Source organism: Oxyura jamaicensis, chromosome Z, assembly GCF_011077185.1.
Source record: "Oxyura jamaicensis isolate SHBP4307 breed ruddy duck chromosome Z, BPBGC_Ojam_1.0, whole genome shotgun sequence".
NCBI lineage: Eukaryota > Metazoa > Chordata > Aves > Anseriformes > Anatidae > Oxyura > Oxyura jamaicensis.
Window position 1 is genome coordinate 70,618,946 of NC_048926.1, and position 27,874 is coordinate 70,646,819.

The 27,874-nt window shown below is 36.9% G+C and overlaps 1 protein-coding gene across 2 annotated transcripts in view; it reads right to left on the reverse strand.

The window, feature by feature from the left end:
- Positions 1–1,893: 1,893 nt before the first annotated feature.
- The window catches only part of IFT74 (intraflagellar transport 74), a 41,965-nt gene continuing 15,984 nt past the window's right edge, over positions 1,894–27,874 (reverse strand). Inside the window, exons 9-19 of one of the 2 annotated variants that reach the window (XM_035310793.1) lie at positions 27,672–27,734; positions 26,646–26,789; positions 25,944–25,984; positions 24,651–24,730; positions 21,177–21,230; positions 14,127–14,224; positions 13,044–13,170; positions 8,835–8,998; positions 7,990–8,115; positions 6,068–6,128; positions 1,894–3,842 (exon numbers count right to left, since the gene is read on the reverse strand). In XM_035310793.1, the coding sequence (XP_035166684.1) occupies positions 3,727–3,842; positions 6,068–6,128; positions 7,990–8,115; positions 8,835–8,998; positions 13,044–13,170; positions 14,127–14,224; positions 21,177–21,230; positions 24,651–24,730; positions 25,944–25,984; positions 26,646–26,789; positions 27,672–27,734 (1,074 nt within the window). In that variant the 3' untranslated portion in view covers positions 1,894–3,726. Of the gene's footprint in view, positions 3,843–6,067; positions 6,129–7,989; positions 8,116–8,834; positions 8,999–13,043; positions 13,171–14,126; positions 14,225–21,176; positions 21,231–24,650; positions 24,731–25,943; positions 25,985–26,645; positions 26,790–27,671; positions 27,735–27,874 lie in introns of those variants that run through there. The other variant, XR_004746359.1, reaches the window with a different exon arrangement.

Sequence of the window (27,874 nt, forward strand, 5' to 3'; positions counted from 1 at the left end):
GTCTCTTCAAAGGAGATACTAAGAAGAATGGTATAAGAAGGATATAAAACTATTAGAGAGCATTCAGAGGAGGGTGAATGCTCTGGAGGGGAAGATGTATGAGGAGGGGTTAAGGTCTCTTGGTTTGTTCAGCTGAGAGCAGAGCAGGCTGAAGGGAGGCCTTATGGCGGCCTGCAGCTCCCTCACGAGGGGAGTGGAGGGGCAGGTGCTGAGCTCTGCTCTCTGGGGACAGCGACAGGACCCAAAGGAACAGCATGGAGCTGGGACAGGGAGGGTCAGGCTGGATGTTAGGGATAGGTTCTGCACCCAGAGTGGTCGGGCACTGGGACAGGCTGCCCAGGGACGTGGTCACAGCACTGAGCTGCCAGAGTTCAAGAAGTGCTTGGACAATGCTCTCAGATGTAAGGTATGTTTTTTGGGTGGTCCTGTATGGTGCCAGGAGTTCATATCTGGCGCAGCAGAAAAATGGAAATATACTGAAAGACTTTACAACCACTTCACCTTGGGAATGTATTCCTCCAGTTGTGAAGTAGTACATTCCAGCATTAAGAAGCATTGACCAATACTATCAGACAGAAATAATTAAAAATGTATCAGTGTTCTGCATGTCTGAAATTGCTCACAGGAACACTGCATATTGTTTTCTAAGCTCACTAACACAAGGAAAGAAAACAACACAATTTAAAAGAAACAGCTTTGATTCTCTTTTATCCATGGTGATTGGGAGTGGCTTCTGAAGACTGAAACAACATCACTCCTATCTTCAGGAAGAGAAGAAGGAAGAGCCAGGGAACTAGGGGCTCATCAGTCTCACCTTGATCTCTGCGGTGGTCATGGAGCAATTAATGCTGGAATCATTTCCAGACACATGGAGAATGCAAAGGTGACTGGGAAGAGTCATTATGGATTTATGAAGGGGAAAATGTACTTAACCAACCTGACAGATTTCTCCAATGAAGTCATTAGCTCAGTGGTCAAGGAGAGTGGTATAGGTGTTGCTTAACAAGGCTTTTGATGCTGTTTTTCCATAACTTCCTTACAGATACAACATGGGTTAGGTAACTGGGCAGTAAGATGGACTGAAAACTAGCTCAGGGCTCACTGTGTGATCTGTGGCCCAAAGTCCAGCTGAAGGCCAGTCAGTAGTGGTGCCACCAGAGGTGGTACTGCTACCAGTACTGTTTAACCTTTTCACTAATGACCTGAATGGTGGGAAAGCGTACCCTCAACAAGTTTGTGGATGATGCACAGCAGGGAGGGATGGCTGATACACCAACTGGTTGTGTCACTGGGCAGAGGGACCTTGACAGGCTGGAGAAATGGTCAGAGAGGAACCTCAAGAAGTTCCAGAAAGGTAAATGCTCAGTCCTGACCCCATGAGCAACAGCCCAGGCACCAGCACAGGCTGGGAGCTGACTGGTTAGAAAGCAGTTTTGCTGAGAAGGACCTGAGGGTCCTGGTGGATAGGAAGCTGACAATGAGCCAGCAGTGCACCTTCACAGTGAAAAAGGCCAATAATATGCTGGGTTGCATTAGGAAGACTTGTCTTCAACAGGCTGAGGGAGGTGATCCTTCCCTCTCTTCAGCCCTTGTGAGACAAGTGAGCAGAACAGTTTCTAAATTGCATACATTGTGTGTATGTTTGGTACTTAAACTTGGCTACAAAAAAAATGATGAGTTAAAGAAAGGTTAACTGAGACTTTAGGAACTAGATATGGATACAATTAACTCAGATCACAGCTGGGAAAAATTTATTAATGAAGACACTTAAGCTCCTGCCAGGAGATTAATGCCCCTTCCTGGCTCAGAGATGAGCCCCTTCATGAGCCAAAGATGTTATGACCATGGTCAACAAGATTCTCAGGCAGAAACAGGCAACCTGGAGACCTTCAACAGGGTGCTAGAGAAAGCATTTTTATCACAAGGGAACATTACAAAACACAACTAAACCCTGTAAATTTTACTCTGCTATACTACAGAATCACAGCTAAGGAATAAAACCATTCCCTGCCTTGAGTGAAAGCAAATTTAAAGCAGCCTGTTTATTCAGTCTGCAGCTTCTTTCCATTGTTCATTAAAATATGTTATTGTAGCAGAAATGGAATTCAGGAGGCGATCTCACTAGGTGATGGTTTGATTGGTGAGAATATCAGACTTCAACTTTATCTCAGCAAATAATGGGCTCTCTCTGGAATAGCTGAAACTTTGTCAGGAAGGAAGAGACATTAGTGGGAATTTCCCCTAGATAACATCCCTTGGTTTATACAAATCCTGTTCCATTATATCTAAATATTATACAGACATAAATATAGAGAACAACAGCAGTTATTGAGCTGAAATTGGAAGTACGGTGTTCTCTGCAAGAACCTTCAGTATGTTCGTTTTACATATTTCTGCTATGTACTCAAAATGATGATCACAGATTTGGAGAAACTGAAGGAGAAAAACACACAACTTCTATTTTATCAGACAGATAATTTTCTAATTATTTGTCAACATGTTTTATGAAGTGAAGCACACAGTATTCTTCTTTTACGTAGGAACTCTCCTAAGGTAGTATTGAAACTATATCCAACCCCTCACTTTTTTTTTAAACAAACAAACAAACAAACAAACAAACAAACAAACTTCTTTTTACCCTGATTACTGTCTGTCTAGGATTTGTACCTAGAATTTTTTTTTTTTTTTTTTTCTCGATCAGGACTAGTTTACAATGTGGAAGGTAGAGGAAGCTACCAATTTATAATTACAAGTTTATAATTACATTACAGGTACAATGTGAGGGAAATAAATCATTGGTTTAATGTTTTCTGACATGTATATATCATAATGAACATTATTTCTGGATCAGTCCTGTTTTTGTTCTATGTTGAATCTCTATTTAATGTTTTTATCTTGAAGTTGAGTTTACATACGACACTGCAGCTTGAGAAAAAAGAAAAAACTTGGGAAAAAAACAATGCATAAAATACAAATAATTTTCCCTTTCGCTTCCTTTATTGGTGAATACCATAAAACTAAAATGCTCTGCACAAGGTCAGCATTAGCTATATTTCACTACATTTTATCATAGTTCTGTCCTTATATTAAAAAGATGAAACAAGGACATGCTCTACAAGTTAGTCAGTTTTCCCTTGGCAAATGAAAATTTGCTGACAGATCCTTAAGGTAAATTTGCTTTTATTTTAAGACTTTATAATACAAAAGAATTCTGTCGTAAGAGGCTGCTTGTTGTCCTTACATGCTTCCTTTACTTGTTATGAATTGCTATCTTAAATGGGGAAGGTATGCTGATATTACTACTTATTTTACATGCTTTCATTTAAGATAATGCATCTGAGATTCCATTGGGCAGTCCTTATTCAGGGAATAATCCCATTCTGTTTGCCAGGGGTAGGACTAAAAGACAATTAGACATTCATTGTGTAAAGCATACTGAAGCTTCATTTTCACAATCCAGCAATGCGCTTCAGTAAAACATTCTGATGATTTTACACTTATTATGCAGTATTTCTAGTTCTACATGTTTCTACAATTCATTTTTTTTTCTAAATATTTTCAAACATTGCAAAAAAAGGAGTACTACTAAAATAAACTTGGAAAAATAGTTTTAAAAGTATCTGTCACAGCAGTGGTGAGCACATGAGCGCAGTGGCTCAGCTTTCCATGCTGCCTCTGCACATCCTTCATTGTTGGTCCATGGGGGCAGGAAGGAAGTGCTTGGGTTCAGCTCTTGGTGTTCTGTAAAGCTTCTATGAGAGCTTTGTTGTATTCCGTGACCAGCTTTCTCACGTTCTTCATTACTGGCTGGTAGTCACTCTCCTGACTCTTTGTTGCTATGACTGATTAAAAGAATTAAGGAAACAAACTGCCAGTATAAATATTAGCATAATTAGAGATCATAAGCAAAACATAATAAAGTAAGTTTCCTTCTGCAAAAAATATCAAGAGTTGCAAATAATGGGAAAAAACTCTGAATGGATGTAAAAGATTTACAGCAATTTACTAGCTACCATCCCATGCCAAACATGATAAAAAAGAGCTTATATACTTGAGTCAATTTTGTTTTCATATATGTAGGCAATAGGTCCCTTGTGGAAGACTCTGTCCATTGTTACACTGCAAACAAAACCATTCCAAGGCACTCAGCTATTTAAAGCTATATGTTTTGGCACTTCAGGTCTCTAGCCAGAAAAATCCCAGTCCAAAAAAACAGGACCCTTCTTTCCAGTAGCTAGAGCAGATGTAAAAATCTGTTTAAGTAAGCATCTGCACTTGCAAAGGTAGGTGATACATTGTATCATGTCAGGCGTTAAGTTCTTCTTTTTAGACTATCATAGGATCTAAAATTCTTGCCTTAATAAAATATTTCTGCATAGCCTTCTCCACAGTGGGAGACAGCTGCACTTCTATTCTTTTAATGTCAGCAGTCTCTTCTGGTACTTACTGGTGAGCCCTGTTATCTGTCAAGGAATGACCAGGGCCATGAGGTGGTGAGCCACAGCTCATCAGAAGGCTTCACATCACTGACAAAGGAAGACCCTTTTTCTATGAGCCTAGAAAAGGTCTGTCTGCATACAGTCACCTAATCCTATCTCAAAGAACAGCAGGATGCCCACAGGTCAAAGGTATGTAATATCCTAAGATAGTTGTATTTTCTCCCATGAACCTGAAAAAGCGAAGTCATTAACATTTGTTCCTCATTGCTTTGTGCAAAGAACAATCCAACCTGCACTAAACTGCCTATTACTGTTTTTCAAGTAAAAAAAGAAAAAGTTTACTTCACCTGAAATAAATCATTCTACTAGCCTTTAAATGCAGTGGCAATTTTAAAAAAATATATTTTCTACATAATATTCTGAAATAATAAAAACCAAAATATATAAACATATAACAAAAGAAATTCACTACTAGCAAAGAGATAGATAATTAAATGCATCTTTGTCCAAGATGTATTATGTTTATTCTCTTTTTCCGTAAGAATTAGAGCACTTCTCATATATAAGAAATAGGATATTTCTAATATGAAAAAATAAATTTATATGGAGATCCTACATTGCATTTTTTTTTCTTACTGATGGCTAGACTATTATAGAATTGCCTGAAATATATTTTGGATGTTTTCTCAGGTGCATAGCAATATCCATTGTCAAACACACAGTGCTGGATGATGCAGTCTAGTTCTGCTTTCACTTTTACTACAGTATTTGTACTATAAACATATAACAATTCTATTCATCGAGATTTCAAATTTTTTGTTTTCTAAATAATTTTAAAGAAAGGAATTTACTACACTGAATTCAAAGCCCCTAATTTGAATATAAATAAGTAAAACAGATGTGCAACCACGCCATACTCAGATCTCTATAATAGCTATGGAAAATAGTACAAGATAAGAACTATCAACTCTAAAAAACTTCATTTATTTTGATAATTAAAAAAAACTATCTCATGAAAATCACTTGCAGCAAGTTTTTGCTGATGTTTTGGAAGGTCTTACGCAGAGAAAGTTTAGTCAGGGAGACAGTGTAATGGACCTCTAATTAGCACCATGTAATGAGAGAGCAACAACACAGTTTACCATCCCAGCCCATTTTTTAAGCATCTCCTTGTCAGATCTTAGTGTGTTTATCTTTTTTTTTTTTTTTTTTTTCCTCTGATATGGACTTCCTCTTTTATGTAATAAGAAATACCTAAATGCATAAAACACATTATTTACTTTTTCATCATTCACCATTCCATATAAATTTTCAAATAATTCAACACTTGCTGGATAAATTCAGGTAAGATCGTACAGATACAAAGTTGATCTTCATATGAAATCTAATTACAAAACTGACCCAAATCTTATACTTCAAGACAGCTTAAAATTGTTTCAGACAACAGATGCAAGTTTTGCTATATATAATATCTAGTGTTTAACCAGATACTTGCAAAGCACAACCTTTTCCACTCTCCTCTGTCTCCTACTCCCCATTCTGTCCTGTCTTATTCTGATGGACAAAACAGCCTTCTTCCTCAATTACTACTGTGTGAATTTTACTGTATTTCTTAAATAAAAGGATACATTCCTTCATCATAAAGTTATTTTGCTCATGGTGCTGCCACTTCCTCTCCAAGTTTGTAAGCTGAAAACCAAAAAGAGCCAAAAATGAAAATAATTACACAGGTACTTTCTACAAATAATCTCCCCCCAAATGCTTCAATACCTTGCATTCTGTCACCTGTAAGGTCAAGGTTACTTCACAAAGATAACTAATGGCAAAATGATTTTTAAGCTGCCAATGATACAATGATCTGTATATAATTTAGCACTTCATACATTTACTTTATTTATGTAAAAGCACTGCATGTAGCTACAATGGTACATACAGGGTAAGGTGTATGCAACTCTGAGGGAGAAAGATGGACATGGTAGAGACATATTAATTCTCATTTTACTTCATATCATTAAAGTGATCTCTTCTTAAAATCAGTAAGATCTAAAATTACCTAAGATACAATATTTCCTGACAATGTCTTGGACTTTGACCTATACAGAAGAAATTTCCTTTCTTCCATAGTTAAGTTTCCTGTCTGATGCCAGAAGCTGTGATAAGAACAGAGCTGCAGTGAGAAGATTGTAAGAATGTGGGTTAACTGCTGGCACTTCTTCAATAATTTCAACATCAACAGGAAATGAATGTGGACATTATATCGATGGCTGCTTCCTTACAATACAATTTTATAATATTTGTTTTTCTGATGCTACTGTTCAAGATTCTGCATTTCAAGATATACAGATGTTATTTTTAAATAGAAAATCTGAAAATCATTCTGAGACTAAACTTTCAGTAAGAACTACTGCAGCAATTTAGGAGTCTATTGCTACATTTTATTTAAAAGCTTATTCTTAAACTAGTAGATATGAAATAGTTGCTATCTTACTCCAAATAAATTTTATAACAAAGAATCAGTTATCTAAGTGCACTGGTTCACAGCATTAGATATGTGTGAGATATTTCTGACTAAAAAAATTTCTTGTATCCTTTGTAGATGCAGCTACTTGCAATACAGCCAGTAATTGGGCCTAGGTTTAAAAAATGTGATACACATCAGGGGAAATGATCAGGGCATTTTTATAGTAATTCCTTGAAGGCCAAAACTTATACATTGGACTGCTTGCAAAATCACCCAAACCCTCAAGATATCTAACCTCTATTTCTACTTCAAAATGTTTGATGCATGTTGAGCAATCAGCTGTTTTAAGAATATACTCTATTTGCTCTTCTGACAACTGCAAAGCTCTCAATAACCTAAAACAATAAAATCAAGTGAAATGCAGAAAATAATTCCCATTCTCCATTTATTTTGAGGTTATGCATTTTCCTTCAGTGCATCCACACCTAGTAAAGTTCTGTTGCCAAAATGGTAAGAACTAATTAATGTTTAAAATAGAAGATTCAAAGCTAATCACAAGATGTAAACACCTTTCTTTCTGATTCACTTTTGAAATGTAAATATATACAAAAGTTATTTGGATTTAAGGAAGCACAAACAAACCCTAAAATTTTAGTGGTCTACCAGGAGCAGAAGGATTGGGAAAAAGAAAGAAAAATAATAGCATAGGTTGCAAAGAAAAAAGTTAGCAGCATACCTTTAAAAAGGAAAGTGATCTACATAGGGACTTTTTTTTTTTCCTTTAGTTGCTTTCTAAGTTAGTTCTCAAAACTTATTAAGTAATGGAAGGGAGAGAGTTCTGAGCAAAATTAATGCAAACACTTAAACAAAAGATTCACACATTCTTAAGCTCAGGAAGATCTGCTCTTAGTAACTTTGAAATCCAAAGCTTGTAATAAATTTAGTGGCACAATACTAATTTCTGTTTAAAAACAGACCAACACATACTTTAAAATCGGAGAATGAGTAAGCTGATTCATTGCATACAGTGCGTATGAAGAAACAACGCTAGGGAACAACTGAAGTGACGATACACTGCTTGAGCTATACCTGAGAATGTGTCTCATTCTCCCGAAGCTCTCTCTTTATGGTATTGTACTCTGCATTCAAGTGTTCCATTATTTTCTTAAAAGCATTACTACGTTTTGTTAATTTTTCCTTGTCATCCTGTAGTCTCTATTTGAAAAAGAAACATAAACAGATTAAAGGATGAGTTCATGTGCTGTGGGCTAAAGACAGATTATTTTTATTCAACTTTCAAGATGCTAGTTTTAATTCCTTTCAGAACAAGATATATCATAGAACGGCTCAAGTTGGAAGGGACCTCAAAGATCATCCAGTTCCAACCCCGTATGCATAAAGCTTTTCTCTAACAAGGCATGCTTGATCACAATGAAAACATTCCACAGTTACGGTGTACAAGTTGTAAGCTTAGAATGTACTAATGCAGTGCAAGTGTGATTGCTGATGTTAAGAATTTATAGAAAATTTATCACAAGTGAAATGGGAACTGTTCTAGATGGGATTTATATTACAGCAAAGAAAGGACAATATGATTTATTTTTTTGGTTGGGTTCCATGGTTAGATTGCTACATTCAGTCTTATGGCTCGTCATAAATTACAGCAGAAAGGTCAGATAAATCGATAAAATAAATGGGAAATTTTGTGGGAAGGAAGTTATCAGAAGGTATCCAGCTGACAGCCTGCCACATGTACCCATTTAATAAGTCACATATATAAACTAAGAAGCATTTGGATTCATTTACACTACTGTGCAAGCCCTGTTTCAGTCAGAATTCCCAAACATAGGTTTGGCTTCCCCTCTTCCAGGTGCTCAAAACCACACAAATCCCCACATATTTCATGTACTTCCATGCTTAACTCCTGTTATTACCTTTCTCTTCTCTTCTCCTGATGCTTTCAGAGCTGGCAAATTATTACAGACTTCCAAATCTGCTGTTGTTTGTTCAATTTTCTCTTTAAGAGAAGCCAGTTCATCAGTCATCTTGCCCTCCAGGAGTTCCATCTTCTGCAGGTCCATCTGCAATTTTTGACTCTCTAGACCAACAAATGCACCATCAGTAAATAATCACAGAATCACAGAAGTTGGAAGAGACCTCCAAGATCACCAAACCCAACCTCTGACCTAACGCTAACAAGTCCTCCACTAAACCATATCCCTAAGCTCTACATCTAAATGTCTTTTAAAGACCTCCAGGGATGGTGACTCAACCACTTCCCTGGGCAGCCTATTCCAGTGACTAACAACCCTTTCAGTAAAGAAGTTCTGCCTAATATCCAACCTAAACCTCCCCTGGCGCAACTTTAGCCCATTCTGGACTCGCTCAAGCACCTCCATGTCCTTCTTGTAGCGAGGGGCCCAAAACTGAACGCAGTACTTGAGGTGCGGCCTCACCAGAGCCGAGTACAGGGGGACAATCACTTCCCTGGACCTGCTGGCCACGCTGTTTCTTATGCAAGCCAGGATGCTGCTGGCCTTCTTGGCCGCCTGAGCACACTGCTGGCTCATATTCAGCCGACTATCAACCACTACTACCAGGGAACTTAAAAAAAAAATATTTTCATAAGACATTATACAGATATAAAGGTTTATGCTATACTTGAGCAATATAAACAGCTCTTGCTACCTTCCTGATTTTGACATACATAGGAATGTTAACATGAATGAAAGCACAAAATTCAATCTCAACATTAATCATGTATTTCAAATTGTTAAATTACAGTTATGGTACTATACCCCGTAAGTGAACAATAATGGAAATGTAGTGATTTTCTACATCACAGTGTGGTATTTATATTGTTAAAGTTGCATATAGCTTCATTTCAAGTTTTAAGGCAGTGGTAATACCTTACCAAAAGTTGACTTACAATGCAGACAGATTTTTAAATTTATTTTTGTTAGCTTTTTAGTATCATATGTTGTATATGATAGTATATGTTGTTTGTACAAGATAAGCTCTAGTTTTATGAGATTAAATTGCCAGCTTTTTCTTGAGCTTTTCAAAGGAAAATTCTTCCATATCTCCACAGTAATAAGAATTGTCATATTTTACAAACAGAGCATGTGCTACAATATTCAGCATTTACTTCTGACAATCCTCTGAAAAGAACAATAGAGAGATACGTAATGAAAGGAATCAGAAGTGTGGAAGGACTAGATAGGGTAGAATTGTTTTGGATGGGTGTCTGCCTTCCCATTCTTATATTTTCCTGAAATTTTAAAGACATGTCTACATTATCCTATGATTCAGAGCTGTGTTTAACTCAGAATAATGATACAAATCATGCATTTTTTTCTAAATTCTAAAATAGATGAAGCAAGTTATTGGAATGGATGAGACAACACAAAGAACCTGCACTTGGCATACACAGAACATTATGTTTACACACTCAGGTATGTGCAAATCCCCTGGAAAAACAGTAGAAATTTGTTTCTCCCATCTTCACCAAGGCTGTAGAGATCTTTACGGCAGAAGGAAATGGATACGCATATGTGACAGGAGAAGAGCTCACCTTTCTAAAAAATGTGTGTATGGTTTCATTATTGCCAGTATTTGGGAAAATCTCACATGATCAAAATCCTAATATAGCAAGATTCTGGTACTCATTTCTCCTCCTCTGTATTTATGCCAAACATTCATTTCTTAGAGTGAAATGCTGGCTTTAATCAACCTTTGTTTTGTTTTGTTTGCTTACAACTGACTGCATTTGTGGTATCTTAAGGAACGTCAAAATAAACAAACAAAAAGGGAAGCCAAGATTTTTGTGTTGCACATGCTGAGTAGCGTGGTTCAATAAGGTAAGACTGAAAGGTTCCTGTATGTGAAAAGAGCATTTATGTAGACTCAAGATTTCCATACTGGCAAAAAAGATTTAAAAATAAAAGTATTGGAAGTGAAATGCTTGTCTGTGATTCAGTGTTTATGCTTTCTTCCACTGTAAAGGGTTTAAGAAAACAAGTTGCTTGCATCTAGAATAACTGACCATAGCTTCACTTTGCAGTGGCTGTTATTGGGCAATGTCAGATCCTGAAACAAAACTGAACAGACCACAAAACTACTTCTGTTCCTATGGCACTGTAGTTTAAAGACAAACAAATGCTTAGCAACCTCAAGAAATCAGAGCTTTAACATTAGAAATAATAATAAAAAATACATAAAGAATTCAAATCAGAGGGCAACAGCTGCAAAACAACTTTAGATTTTAAAGACTTACTTAGACCTAATGAAAACATTTTTGCTTTTAATATACTTAGTCTAATATTAATATTCTATTACTTCAAAGTAATATATAGTTGACTAAATAGGATTTATTTTACATGCATTGAATAATAACAACATACAAGCCAAAATACCCAAAAGGATTTTTAGACTGCTCTATCTATATTCCGCGGTGAGACAGCAGTGGTCTATTCTTACCCATTCATGCTTTTTGGATTAAAGGGAATAAACTGGAAGGGATGAATTTTATCCACAATGAAAAAAAAAAAAAACAAAAACTAAACTAAACTAAAAAAACCTCCAAACTCCTCTAGGGGAAGAGACAGGAAGAGGATGCAGCCCAGTTCCTTCTGATACGCCATGAAGTTGCAGTGTCTCGCAGGCAGTGTGTACACAGTAGCAAACTCTGAGACCAAACTACCAAACTACTGTGACCCAGGGATATGTTTTTGGGAAACTATGCCATCAGCACTTTTGTTTACTCTTCATGGTTTCCTTTCTTCCTTTTTTTTTTTTTTTCTTGCCAATGGACTTTTTATATCTTTGTTATGGCACGAATATATGGAAATTCAGATTTTAGTAACAACAAAAGAATACTGAAGATGACCATGCTATAATTCAGGGGCTATGAAGAACTTAAACTGCGTGAATTGAACATTCACTCAGTTTTTAAAAGAATCTGATGTTTATTACAGTATCTGTGACTCCTTGCTTTTAAAAATGTACTTCTAAATAATTTAACATATCTGCTGAAAATTATATACTGCAACTTATTTCTATGCCCTTGCAAAGAGAGAACTATATATTTCAATAATGTCTTCTATAGTGCCTTGTGTTTCTGGAGCATCCTTACATTGTAAAATTCAAGAATTGCTGCTAACATGAAAGAACAAAGTTGTATCTGAACCTGTAAGGTCTGGTCTAGGTCTTAAAACTAAACTAGAGCTGCAAAATGCTTATTTGCAGACAAATTAGCACTAAATGTTCAAATGTGCAACAAAACAATCAATTTCTGCAGTATCTTGTGAATAACAACTTTTCATTTGCACATATCTGCTTTAACATACTATACAAGCCCCTATTTTGAAAATTACTACCAAGTACAGCACGTAATAGCCTTCTAACAAAAAGACTTATGGTTCATTCCTGCCCCTTCCTTTCAGCCAAACAAACAAGGAAAGGCTGAACCAATAATGATACTGGCAAAAGTTTAGAATTAGGAGAACAATTCCACTATAAACAGTACAAATAAAGAACTAAATAGATACCTGTTGCGGAAATGAAAGAAAAGTACTGTCTGCTTTCTAAAACTCTGCAAATTCCTACACTGAAAATGAAGTGCTTGAATATTTCCAAAATCAAGTCAAAATGAAAATTCAGAATCAAAGAATCAAAGCCTGATAATATAAATTGAGAGCTTTTCACCATTGTTGACAGTTCGTTCTCCCATGGAACATTTCCCTTTAGAAAAGCACAAACAGTGAGTAAGTGATACTAAGAATGACATTTACAAATAATACGTGGTTAGGTAACTGTGCAAGTCCCTACTTATATTTCTTAAAAACTGTTTTAACATTGCGAAGAATATTTACTTAAAGGTGAATATTAATAAAATCAAGTTTCTGTCTCACTAAAATACATCTGTTGAGCAAGCAAGCTCATCTTTTATTGCTAATAGTGAGCAAAATATTTTTGAGGAATATAAACAACTTGTTATTCATACAAATGTAAGTTTGTCAACTTACAACAGCATTTCAAGACCAGTACAGAACACTGATCTTGTACTTAGTGTAATTTTACTTGTAATTAGGTCATTTTAACTTTTTAAAGGAATGAATTTGAAAATTCATTGTTGGTCTCACCTGTAATCAGATTCTTAGCAGTGCTCTGTGACTTCTGCATTTCATTTGATTTGAAAGTGAGGTCTTCCTGCATAATCTTCAACTCTTGATTGGTAACAGATGAAATTTGTTTCATACAATTCACGTTCTGTGTGGTATAAATAACAAGAACATGCTGTATCTTTGAATCCATAAATGGTAACTGGACAATTACAAAACCCTCTTCTCTCCTTGTTCATAGTCTGTTATTTGGCTTTTCTATCACAAGGACTGAAAATACTGGAAAAAGTCTGAAATAATTTAAACTTAATGACTTTTCATTCTTTCAGCTTTTGATAAAAAAATGTACTGATAGACCAGTGAATATGAAAGAAAAATGCAGCAAGAATAAACCGTGTTGCCACATAAATCTGTTCTAAACTGTTACTGCTTTACACATACCTTAACAGTATACTACATTGAAACAAGACACAAAGCGATTATATAATCAAAATACTACTCAGCTAAAAGATTTCTGAAACAACAACCACAGTAACAAAAAAATCTAGAGGGACCAAAAACGTTAACAGGAAAAATGTTTTGAAAGTTCAAAACATGGCAGACTACAAATGGGAACAATTTCTGAAGTGTTTACATTAAATAAGGGTATTTCAGGCATAATTCAAATAGAGAGGAGAAACAATTGAAAAATTGTCAATTTTACCTATTAGTTATGTCAAAATACCCATGAACTGACATTTTCAGACTTCAGATAAACAAAATATTGCAGTAGTTTTATTTGCAACGTTCTGAAATGTTTATCATAAATAGAATATTGGTTATAGCAATGATAACTTACAGGAATGAAATACGCATTTCTTTTACTCCAGTCACATGCATAATCAAACATAATCAACATTCAAAAGACTTTCCCCAGGGATAAAGAGAAGTTAATTACATCTCTTACTACAATGATATATGGTACTTGTTTGATCCTCCTAAGAGATTATTATGCAGATATTTTCTGGAAAAAATATAAAAAACATAATCTTGCTTTATCCAGTCATTCTCCTGTTCTGTGGTTCTAAATTCCTAAGTTCCACAGGAGGCTGGAAATGCACTTACCCTGCTTGAGTGTTCCAGGAGTGCAATAATACTGGCTTCTATTTGGGCCTTTCGTTCTAGCTCTTGATTCTTCATGTCTTCAAAAGTCTCAAGAAAATCTAGAGATCAACAAACGTGATTAAGAAGACTGCTGCTGACAGAGGTATATCACAAGCCCTTGTAATTTTCAGTTAAATTTTTGTATTAAATTGATAAACTAAATTTTCAGACTTTGAGATTAATAAATTACTTAAAAAGCAGATGATACAGTCCTTGAAATTTGTCAACTTAAGAGGTGGGGAAAAAAAACAGATATATACATATACACATATTTGAATAATTAATGACATGAGGTCAACAAATTCTTTGAAATTGTTTAGATGAGGGTTGCCATTCAATGGGAAAGGAGTTTCATCACCATCATTTCTGACACCTTTCTGAATGCTTGTCCCAGTAGCTGTTGGTCTTCATTTTTGTGAGTAATAGCAAAACAAGCTACCAAACTAATGGAAATAGGTAACTTCACGATCTATAAAGGCTTGTACTAAATAACAAACACTGCCATGCACCTGAGACTATTATCTACCTGGTATTATCTCTTCCTTGCTATGTAATGTTCCTTTGCTTACATCTACCTTTTATCATCATTCCTGTAAGTGTCCAACTGAATGTGACAATACAACTGTAATGTTGCTGTGCCGTCTGTATTTGTGTCCCAGGCATATGAAATCATATTCGTGGTGACAGACATAATGATTAAAGGTGCTGGACACATCACATGGACAGCAAGATGCCATCCAGGTCTGTACCTTAATGATCATCTGTCACCTATGGTTCTCCGCCCAGAATATGTATTGTATATACATAGGAGTACAAAGTAAACTTAAGAACATGCTAAATTTCTAGTTGGACAAAAAAGGGGAGAAGCGCTTATTTGAACAAGGGAGATTAGATGAAAATGAATACAACATGGATAATTTGGGAAGAGAGAAATATGACAGGAGGGATTACTAAATGGAAATACTAACAAACCCTGATGGGATGAGGACGGTTAGTGGATGGAGCGGGAGTACAGGTGGTATTTTTGTCCATTCCTACAGTGGCTGGGAATGGTTCAGAGAGGACATGAAAAGCCCACCTGATAAACACGTGGCTCAGAGGCTGGTGCCAACACAGAAGTTTTGGGTTCTTTGACCATGGGGTGCTCTACTCGGCACCTGGCCTGATGGCCGCAGATGGGTCCCAACTGTCCACAAGGGGAAAACAGATCCTGGCCCAGGAGCTGGCAGGGCTCATTAAGAGGGCTTTAAACTAGGTAAGAAGGGGGACGGGGATGAAACAAAGCTTGTTGGAGGTGTGCCAGGGGGAACAGTGGCAAGGCTGGGGGAGAAGGCTAAGGCCCAGCTGAAGTGCATTTACACTAATGCACGCAGCATGGGCAACAAGCAGGAGGAGCTGGAAGCCATTGCGCAGCATGCAGGCTATGACTTGGTTGCCATCACGGAAACGTGGTGGGACCACTCTCATGACTGGAGTGCTGCAATGTCTGGCTACAGGCTCTTCAGAAGGGACAGGCAGCACGGAAGGGGTGGTGGAGTGGCTCTCTATATTAGAGAGTGTTTTGACGTCGTCAAACTTGAGGCTGGGAATGACAAGGTGGAGTCGCTATGGGTTAAGATCAGCGGAAAGGCCAACAAGGGAAGCATCCTGGTGGGGGTCTCTAATAGACCACCAAACCAGGATGAGGGGATGGATGAGGTATTCTACAGGCAGCTGGCAGAAGTTGTGAAATCGTCAGCGCTTGTTCTTGTGGGGGACTTTAACTTCCCAGACATCTCCTGGAAACACAACACAGCCCAGAGAAAGCAGTCCAGGAGGTTTCTGAAGAGCATGGAAGATAACTTCCTGATGCAGCTGGTTGGCAAGCCTACCAGGGGAGGTGCCCCGCTAGACCTTCTGTTCACTAACAGAGAAGGACTGGTAGGAGACGTGCTGCTCGGGGGCTGTCTTGGGCAGAGTGACCACAAAATGGTAGAGTTCTTGATACTCGGCGAAGTCAGGAAGGGGATCAGTAAAACCGCTGTCTTGGACTTCCGGAGGGCTGACTTTGAGCTGTTCAAGACACTGGTTGGCAGAGTCCCTTGGGAGGCGGTTCTGAAAGACAGAGGAGCCCAGGAAGGCTGGGCGCTCTTCAAGAAGGAAATCTTAATGGCTCAGGAGCGGTCTGTCCCCACGTGCCCAAAGACAAGCTGGTGCGGAAGAAGACTGGCCTGGCTCAACAGAGAGCTGTGGCTCGAGCTTAGGAGAAAAAAGAGGGTTTATAATCTTTGGAAAAGAGGGCGGGCCACTCAGGGGGACTACAAGGATGCTGCGAGGCGGTGCAGGGACAAAATCAGAAAGGCCAAAGCTCATCTGGAGCTCCATCTGGCCACTGCTGTGAAAGATAACAAAAAATGTTTTTATAAATACATCAATACCAAAAGGAGGACTAAGGAGAATCTCCACCCTTTACTGGATGCGGGGGGAAACTTAGTAATCAGAGATGAGGAAAAAGCTGAGGTGCTTAACGCCTTCTTTGCCTCAGTCTTTAGCAGCAAAACCAGTTGTTCTCTGGACGCCCAGAACCCTGAGCTGGTGGAAGGGGATGGGAAGCAGAATGTGGCCACCACAATCCACGAGGAAATGGTTGGCGACCTGCTACAGCATTTGGATGTACGCAAGTCGATGGGGCCGGATGGGATCCACCTGAGGGTACTGAGAGAACTGGCGGAGGAGCTGGCCAAGCCACTTTCCATCATTTATCGGCAGTCCTGGCTATCGGGGGAGGTCCCACTTGACTGGCGGCTAGCAAATGTGACGCCCATCTACAAGAAGGGCAGGAGGGTAGACCCAGGGAACTATAGGCCTGTTAGTTTAACATCAGTGCCAGGGGAGATCATGGAGCAGATTATCTTGGGTGTCATGATGCAACAGTTGCAGGGCAAGCAGGCGATCAGGCCTAGTTAGCATGGGTTTATGAAGGGCAGGTCCTGTTTGACGAACCTGATCTCCTTCTATGACAAGGTGACACGCTTAGTGGATGAGGGAAAGGCTGTGGATGTGGTCTACCTTGACTTCAGTAAGGCATTTGACACCCTTCCCCACAGCATTCTCCTCAGGAAACTGGCTGCTCATGGCTTTGACTGGTGTACACTTCGTTGGGTTAAGAGCTGGCTGGATGGCCGGGCCCAGAGAGTTGGGGTGAATGGAGTCAAATCCAGTTGGAGGCCGGTCACTAGTGGAGTCCCCCAGGGCTCGGTACTGGGACCAGTCCTCTTTACCATCTTCATCGATGATCTGGATGAGGGGATCGAGTGAACCCTCAGCAAGTTTGCAGACGACACCAAGTTAGGTGTGTGTGTCGATCTGCTCGAGGGTAGGAAGGCTCTGCAGGAGAATCTGGATAGGCTGGACCGATGGGCCGAGGCCAACTGTATGAAGTTCAACAAGGCCAAGTGCCGGGTCCTGCACCTGGGGAACAACAACCCCAAGCAGAGCTACAGGCTGGGAGATGTGTGGTTGGAAAGCTGCCTGGCAGAGAAAGACCTGGGAGTATTGGTTGACAGTCAGCTGAATATGAGCCAGCAGTGTGCTAAGGAGGCCAAGAAGGCCAGCAGCATCTTGGCTTGCATAAGAAACAGCATGGCCAGCAGGTCCAGGGAAGTGATTGTCCCCTTGTACTCGGCTCTGGTGAGGCCGCACCTCGAGTACTGCGTTCACTTTTGGGCCCCTTGCTACAAGAAGGACATGGAGGTGCTTGAGAGAGTCCAGAGAAGGGCAACGAAGCTGGTGAAGCGTCTGGAGAACAAGTCTTACGAGGAGCGGCTGAGGGAGCTGGGACTGTTTAGTCTGGAGAAGAGGAGGCTCAGGGGTGACCTTATTGCACTCTACAGGTACCTGAAAGAAGGCTGTAGAGAGGTGGGGGTTGGTCTATTCTCCCACGTGCCTGGTGACAGGATGAGGGGGAATGGGCTAAAGTTGCACCAGGGGAGGTTTAGGTTGGATATTAGGCAGAACTTCTTTACTGAAAGGGTTGTTAGTCACTGGAATAGGCTGCCCAGGGAAGTGGTTGAGTCACCATCCCTGGAGGTCTTTAAAAGACGTTTAGATGTAGAGCTTAGGGATATGGTTTAGTGGAAGATTTGTTAGCATTAGGTCAGAGGTTGGACTCGGTGATCTTGGAGGTCTCTTCCAACCTAGACTATTCTGTGATTCTGTGATCTAGAGCTATGTGGATCACAGAGCAACTAGTATTTTTCAAGAATATCTTTTAAATCTGTGAAATTATCTACTAATGAAAGATTTGTAAGTTAGGTAGCTGTTGTAATACCTGAACATGATCTGTAATGCCTAAAAAATGCATCAAAGAATTAACACAAAGCTTCACAGATCACAGCTAGTAAAAATTTTAAAGGATGTGGTTCAATAATTTATATTGCAAGGGCAGCAAGGAGACAATACTTACGTACTACAAAGGCTATTCCTAAGGCAGTGATTTCACAATGAAAGATACTTGGAATTCTTAGAGGCCAATTAGACAGCACATCTGTAATGTGCACAGCTAATTGCTAAAAATAATTACTAGTTCTGATGCAAATTTAGTTAGCTCAAAAAATTGAGATAAAGCTTTGGTCCTGTTGACAGACTGAAAAACACCTGTGACAAACAGTACTTGGAAAGAATATAAGAAGGTTTACCTTTTGCCAGCACTGCTGTGAACTAGAAACTGAAGACATAGTTATAGCCAAAACCTAACAGACTGAAATTAAAGCACCTCCAAGAAAAAAAAAAATTCTCAGACATTCAAAAATGTGAAATAAAGATACACACAGCAGACTTTATTAGCTAGTAATTCTCTAGAGACTGGAACTAAAGCACTTTATTTCCACAAACGAACCATTTTATAAAACAGTCTGAAACTGTGGAATTCGGACCTACGCACCTATATAATTAGCATTTCTTTCCTTTGCCATTCCGGACCTTTTCAGGTTATTTTTAAACCTTCTTTGCATTTATTCAAAGACTTTCTGTAGGGTCATATTTATCTCTCATCTCATCTTCCTGCAAGCAAACGTCTTTCCTTTTTATCATACCAGTCTGATTGACTTTGCTTCATCTAAGTGCTACATGTTCTACAGATTCACAAAAAATGTCTTAGATATTTGTATACACTTATCTTAACAGAGAGTTCATGAAAGACATTCTCTAATCCTCCTCATCAATCTATTCCAATGCTTGGTGAGTTTTAACCTTATAAAGTGTTTCCTAATATTCAACCTGAAATCCTTCTGTGGCTATTTGTGTATTACTCCTTTTCTATCCCTCATGTATATATACAGATATATTACTCATTTATTCTCTGAAACAGGTTTTTCATGTATATGATGACTTTCTTAAATTCTCTAAAATAAAAAAACTAGTTATTTAAAATTTCCTCATGGCTCATGTTTTCCTTGATCAGTCACACCTCAGATACCTCTATCTGCACATGCATTGTGCAGAACTAAAGACAATACTCCAGCTGAACACTTGCTTAATGCACAACGACCCAGATCACTTCATTATTGCAGAGTTGTGCCTAAGGAACTGCTCATTGCTCTTTGCGGCTGATTACCCCTGCCCAAGTGTATGATCTTACACTTTTTTTCTACACAATTTTTTTCTACATCATTTTAAATCTGTCCTATTTTAAATTCTAACCGTGTTCTCCATCATGATTTCAGTTTTTCCAATGTAGCCTTTTCTGTGAAACTATGTATTTTCTCTAACTCCTGTCATCCAACTGACTAAAAATACTGACCAACCTAAACATCCAACACACTGCAAAAATCTGCTCAACACAGCCTTCCATCTTGACAGTGAATCTTTAATAACTTGTTAATGAAATGCACAATATATGCTAAAAAATGGACCACATTTCCATTCCTTTCTTCTAAGAAACCTACATGAGACAGAAGATGTACTGATATATGTATACCTCACCTGCTTCTCCTCCTTTATTCTGCTGTATTTTTCTGTCAAAAAAGGAAATTAGTTGTTTGTTCTCAACTAATCAATGTTATCATTACTCATATTCATGTTTCTGTAATGTTAACAAATTGTTTGCTTGCTTATTTTTTCCACAGTATTCCTGGAAATTGATGCTAAGGTGCCTGGCCTGTGTTTCTCCGGCTACTCTTCGTCAAGAGAGTTACCATACTAGCTCTATTCCCAAATTCTTATATGTTACCCCAAATCTCTCAGTTAATCTAAAACAGCTCTAGAGCTGCATCAGTATTCTCTGATGAAGTTCAGGTAATTTGAAAATCCAGTGAGTCTGTATAATGAGTGCTCCCACCCTTGTTGTCAGCTAAGACCTTGTTTTCAATCAGGCTAGCCTTAAGTTACACTGAACAGTGTTAGATTACACTGTTACACAGAAGTATTAGACACTTTGGTCTTCATGGCATATTTGTTGATCATTCTGCCATTTTTGCTGAGTAGCAGACCAACAGTTTTTGTAAATTTCCTACTACAATATAGTAGCTATAGAATATACTTTAAAATACTTCTGTTTTTATTCTTTTTGCTAGATGCTGCTGAGATCTTCAAAACATAAGAAATTTTTAATAAGGAGAAGAACTTTAGCAGCATTCATCTTTAATAAACAGATATGAAAAGCCTTAATTTTAAAGGTTTAGGTGATATTTATGCATCCCAATTTTAAAGTTTTGCTTCTATTAATCAGACCTGACCAGCTGGTTTTATGTATCTCATTTAAATTCACTTTAAAATTAATTTCAGTACTATTTCACAAAATAAATCTGTGTTCCTAAGACACTTAACATTTGATGAAAAGCCTTGAAAGACACTTCAAATATTTGTGAATGTCCTGGAAATCGTAAGTTATCAATTGTCTTGTCCTGAGACAGAACACATAAACTTTTATGCAAAGATCAGGAGATCAGTTATTTTCAGCTCTAAATTAATTAAGTGAAAATGGTAAAGGAAAACCTGTATTTTAGTGGAATTAAAATGTATTAGACAACTTACTGTCCATGCTTTCTTCTCTCTTTTTCAGCTCCTTGTATTTCCAATTTTCCTCTCCTGCAAGAGATGTAACATTGATTCAACTTTCTATTACCTCAGTCCTGGATTCCTTTAGGCAGGCAAAATGTCAAATTAAAAAAAAAAAAAAAAATTAAGCATGTGTAAAAAGTAGAGAACTCAATCCATGTCATTTACTATCATCATTCAATTCAATATGCCATATACATCTTTATATTAAAAAATAATTATCTTAATAAGCCAGTCTCGATGCAATATTTAGAACCTTTTAGAGGTCAGGATTTTTGATAAGTAAGAATAGGGTAAGTACTTGGTTTGAACAAAGGAAGTTGGCAGGATTTTTCTTAAGTCAGATGAACTTCAACAATAAAGAAAGAATGCTTTCATGTTTCTGGGCACCATGGTTAGCTAAACTTTGTGTGTCTTCATTTAACACATGGGACATTTTGATGGCACTTTTACACATTAAAACGGATTTTCATAAGGATATGCAGCTTGTAAGCTAATGTGACAATCTCAGGAAATAAACAAGAAAACTGGGATAGGAAAACGGAATGCACAGAAAATTTTCTACAGTTATGTTTAAAAGACCCTTTCTAACATGTTTTTTATAGCACTATTAGGAGTAATGAATATCATATAATCAGTCCATCTGTATATCTAACAATTGACTATAAACAGCTCTTAATTAAAACGTACAAGTAAAGTGGTAGAGTTGCTGTATTTGCCGTATGTTTCAAGAAGCTGAGAAAATTCAGCTCCTAACAACAACCTTAAGTTGCAAACATCTGAATTTTTAATTGTTTTTGTTCATTGATTGATTTTCAGCTTGAGGTTGTGACTTTAAAAAATACAAAGAAAAAGAATAACAGTAGATACAGATATAACAGAGCAAGCAAATTTATCGAGGTCTTTTTACTTGTATACTCTGCTTTTACTTGTATACCCTGCTTTCCTTTTTATCTAGTACATACAAACACCCACAAACCCCTAAGGGACCGTAATTCTGCTTCAGCTTCCTTGTAGCTGTGGCTTTGTTCCTTGCTAGACTCTCCTTCATTTTGCAAGGTAAGTCTCCAATACTTGATCGCTTAAAAGTCTGTTGTAGTCTTAAAGTCTAGTTACACTGAGCCATGAAATAGGGCTATGCAATCATCCAAAGTTTTAAATAAAAAGCTATTTGAATTAAAGACCTTTATCTTTAAAATGCCTTTACAGAGAATTTTTCTTTAAAAGCTGGCATTATTCCATCAATGTTTTAGCCTTTCATTCAATTTATGAAATGCCATGTCTATGTCATTATCAGTTACTGCTGACTTTGACTAATCACTAAAACTAGCTGCTAATATATGCAGCACATAATTAAAAATATAATAAAACAATATAAACAAGTAAAAAACTTACCCAGTTAAGTGAAAACTTAAAAAAACCACAACACCCTACTTATAGTTTACTTATTTTGTTTTACCCACTCTTTTAAAAATGTTCCAAGCACTGAAATATTCATCCTAAAATATTACAACACTTCCTAGTTGTAACTGTTTTGTTTTTTTTTGACTGGTTAATTTACCTTAAATTTTACTCAAAAACTTTAACACTTGAAGCTTTGTGAATGCTTTGAAATATGCAATTTAAATGCTGAGCCAGAAGTAAGCTAAATGCTTACTTCTGAGGAGGGAGGACAGGAATCTCAAAGACAAAGAAGTAGACGAGACAATCATTAAGTGCTTTAGCTCATAAAAGGATTATTGATTCTACTAATCATTTAAGAAAGGTTTTTATAAGTTAGTTATTCTTTTTGTTGCTAAACACAGCATTCATATACACAGTCAAGTTATGCATGCTAACCACTTCCACAAATATGTTAGAGGCACACATTCTTTCTACCTAAATGGGGTAAAACAATGCAGATGAATATAACTAATGCAGGGTAGCACAGTGTCAGCATTATCAGATGCATTGTATGACCATAGCAGCAGCAGTCTCGAACACTAGGACAACCAAACTTTGAAAGCAAATGCTTTCCCACTCTGCATATTGTCCCTTTTGTAGACTTAATATAAGGCGTTTGACCATGTCACATCTCTTATATTGAAAAAGACCAGGCAGAACCCACTTCTAAACTGTAGCTATTTACAGGATGCAACTGATGAGCCTTACACTTATTTTCTTCAACAACACTGTGACAAAACAAACTCTGGCTCAATACAGACTTCTAGGTAAGATCACAAGGTAGCTTTATTCTGCGTATCTTGACTGTTTACTCATGTGTTGAAGGAGAGCATGTGCTTTCTGCTGTGTTAAATCCTCTTTGTCAATACAAAATCTAGAATGCCAAAAGTACAGACGAGACCAGCAATGAATTACTGTGTGGGCAAATCTAACTATAAAATGTGTAAAGCAACTCAGTTATTACCTTCTGCATTTCTCCAAAAATAAAAAAACAAAAAAAAATAGTTTTACACAAAAAAAAAAAAAAAAAAAAAAAAAAAGGAAAACTAAAAGGATAGTAAAACTGAAAATTATTTTGTCTGGAAATAGAAAAGCTAATAAAACAATTTTAATAAATTATTTATATAAAAATAATTAAATATATGGAAAAATATTAAATACTTCATAATGCAAAAGATGAGAGGGATCACTTAGGGTCATTTTTAGGAATATCTGTTCACTTTGAAGAAATTCACAGCTAAATTTAACATTTCTACCCATGAAAATGTATAAAGTAAAAAGGTCAAAAACATTAATTTATCAGTCCTTATAGAAGTTAAATAGCTTGTTCTAAGGTTTTCCAAAATATATACACATATTTATCTAACTCCTACCTAACCAGAATCCACTATAATTAAACAATAGGTTTTCCATAGTATGAATTTCCATTTTAAGGAGAATCTTCCAGAGCTGTTGAGGGCCTATACTCAAACTAAGCTATTTCTCCAGAACTGTAACTTCCAGTGCTAAAACAAATCCCAACCTAGCATAGCCTATTATAACTACACTGGCTGTTTGCAGGAGTTAAGTTTCTAAGCTAACACAATTTTTAGGCCATTCTCAATCTCTTCTTGCAGAGATCAATATAAGGAGTATCCAAGACAGATAAAAAATCAAACTGAGTTCCAGCTGCTTTACACATCGTTATTAGTTTAAACATTCTCATATTTGCAAACAGATATTAGGACAGAAAGCCAGACAGCTGTACTATTTTTTATATGGTAGTTTTACCAATCACAACAAAGTATCAAGTGGGTACTTGTCATTTTTCACTTTCTTAGCTTCTCATTTTTCAGCTTCTCTGAAAAGTCTGCACCCCTAGACACAAAACTTTCTTCTGATAGTGAACAATGGGTATTTGCATAAACTCAAAATATTTCAAGCACTTAATGTCCACATTGTAACACAGGTGTGACATCTTTTCCAGGTAAAGCCCTGCATGGCCCACCACAACTGAAGTGATATTACCTTGATGATTCTCCAAATCCATATCAAGTCGTTGAATAACCTTTTTTAAGTGGTTTGTTTTTTCTTTTACTTCTGCCAGCCTAATAATCAGATTATGAAATTCATGGTTAAAACTGTTTTGTAAAATAATTATTTTTTAAAAAGAAAAATGGAGAGAAGAATCAGAATCAAAATAACAAACATGTTTCTCAAAAACCAGGTAACGTTAGGATTACTGTTATTATAAAACATACATGCAATGTACCTTTCACTTTAGTCACAATCTATATTTAATACAGATAGTCCCTCTTAGTAAGTGTATGTACTGCTTCTCTTTCTCATTAAAAGCGTTTTTTGAGTCATCAGTAGCTATTACCTTACTCAACTGGCCCCTCTGCTGGTTGCTATACAGCTCTGCAGAAGTACAACGTAATTGGCAAACTCCGTCAAGCGACTGTATTATGTAAAAATTACCTTTGTTGTCACTAAAATCTGTTAAGAAATTGCCAGATAAAACACTGTATCTATAGATAATCAGTTGAAATGAGGAAGAAAACTACCTTAGAAACATTTTTCTGTAAATTCTCAAATAGTTCTCCGTTACTGCTTCTTACCAAGAATTCTGTTAAGTAATGTATTGGACAATCAAAAGGTGTGAATGCATTAAAAATTAACCAATGATTAAAACTGAAAGTACTTGTCAGAAAATTTTAAATTGTTTAAATTTTTTTTTTTTTTAAGTTAAATTTTTAGTTAAAAAAATAGGAGAATACAAGAATTATTTAAAATCTTCTGTAAAGGAAGAAAAATCAAAAGACAAGATCACAGAAATAGACTACTCCATCTGTCCCCCATAACATATTACTATATATTATAACATTAACAGAGCTTCTGTCAAGTCTACAGAGAGGTGTAGTATCTAAGAAGTAAGAAGCAATGCCCAGTTACTCTTCAGAATTGAAATTCCTGTAAGCAACTTTGTAACTCTACAGGCTTACGAAACTGAAACAAACAAAAACACTTCAAAATGGGCTTGCAATGAACAGCTCTTGGAATGTGTTCTGCAATCCTTAAGAAATTTATGTCAGTGTGATTATTAAGGCATGTTCATAAAGATAGGAAGTATCTTATGCCAACCTATGTGGTCCAGTACTACAAAAATCATTTAGCTGCAGCAGAAGGATATATCATGTTCACTGTGGAAGGTTAAAATCAGTAGAGGATGCAACATGTGGTAAAAATGTGATAGGATTAATCTATCTCTCTGTAGGGGCTAAACGTAGTATGTAACAACAATAAAATGGAATTACTCACTGTCTTTCCATGCTTGCTATTTCTTGACTATCTTCTTTAACCTGGAGAAAAGTATAACAACTTTAACATATTAAATAAAATCTACGAATGAAGAAAGGAGAAATCTAAAAAATATTTATTAATTCAGTACATGAGGAATAGAAACTCAGCATATGAGATTACAAACTTTTTGTCGCATTGTCCAACAACAGCTCTTCACTGCGAGAAGTGTTATTATTTATATTTGATCTCTTCCAAATGCTCCCCTGCTTACTCCATACACATTTAAAAATCAGATATACTTATCAGTGCTGTTCAGTACAATAATCCACATAGTATGCATGCACAGATGGCGATAAAACATTACACAGTCCCTTGCAAAGTAATAAAATTGTTTCTTGATTACTACATCTGCACACTATCCCAAAATGATGCAGTTTAGAGTTATGCTATAATACTGTTCAATAGGATCATTTTCCCCATCCCAACAGGACTGATGAATTTGAACAAGCTGAGAAGCTGACCGTGCCAATTTTGTTATGGCTGAACCTGAAGCATCCCCTCCAGCCCATTCATTACCTGTACTTAATTCCATATGGTTTATGCTGGTTAAAGACTAAATAATGGCAAGATTCAAAACCAAGTATTTTTCTTTCTCCATCATCCCTTAACATACTGATTGACTTAGAGAATTCTTTAAATGATACCATTTTATGTTCTTGCCTGCTTAAGTAATCTCTCTCTTTCCTCTTGTGGAGATTCCATGTTCTTGTCCTCAGCAATCATTTGATTTCGACGTTCCTCAAGCTCATGGAGCTTTTCATACAGCTGCACAGCCTCCTGTTTCACCAGGGAGTGTGCTATTTCCTGTTGGGAGAAACAAAATACCTACTACCAACTTCCAGACTGCAAGAGAACAGTGCAGAAATTGTTTTAATTGAATGACGCTTAACCATGCATTGAAAGTGAAGCTCACTTGTTACAAACGGTACAGAGACAGTATAAAGAATGAATATATAATCTATAATCTCAAAAACACATTTTCTGGAATGGAATATCCCAGTCAGCATTTCTTGCTCTATGAGTTCATTCTCAGGCCAACTTTCTGAGTAGATTTACTGCTATTTTATCATTTCTAGGGAAACACAAACCATATACAGTATTCCAAAGGAATAGAAAAATGTCTACAAGTATTCAAAAGTGGTATTTCTGAAGACATCTGTGACTGTATGTTTCAGCTTATGGATCCTTGTAGATCTGTGAGAGACCCAATGTGAGAAGCTTCTCATTTTAGTAATGTAAAACAGTGTATTAGAAGTGTGTTTACATGTTTGTGGGAGGAGAAATATCTCAGCTGGTACCACTTTGTGCTTCAAATGACACTTGCGTTTGAAAAAAGAAAATCATGCTCCAACATCACGTTAAAAATTAGGTATCACAAATACTTTAGAAAAACGTGAGTGGTAATTTCACATTTATCTTCGAAGAGTAATTCCAAATCGGTCACACATCATACAAAACATTTGATAACCATATGGCTAACTAAAGTTAGGAATTTTTGTGCTTGGCATCTAACAAAAACATTTTAATCCACAGCTAGTTATAAATTATTGGTGGAAAAGAGAGGCGGCTTTGCCTTCTCATTCTGGAGTACAATCCTACAGTATATGAAAATTTAATGAGAAAGATATTATTTATTACAGTAGAGTTCACAAAGATTAGTGCAGAAACAGCTTTTATCATACATACAGCTCTTAGAGACTCCTCCTTCATGTTTAGTGCATCCAATTGCTGCTGTTGAACAACCAATTCCTAAAGAGGAAAAAAATGCAAGATTTAGATAAAAAATACTACATGATTAGATTGCTTTTTTTTATTCTGCATTCTAGCATCCAGAAGATGCTGTAAAATATTTCATTGTTCTTCTTAAAAGTTTAAAAATCAAGACTGTG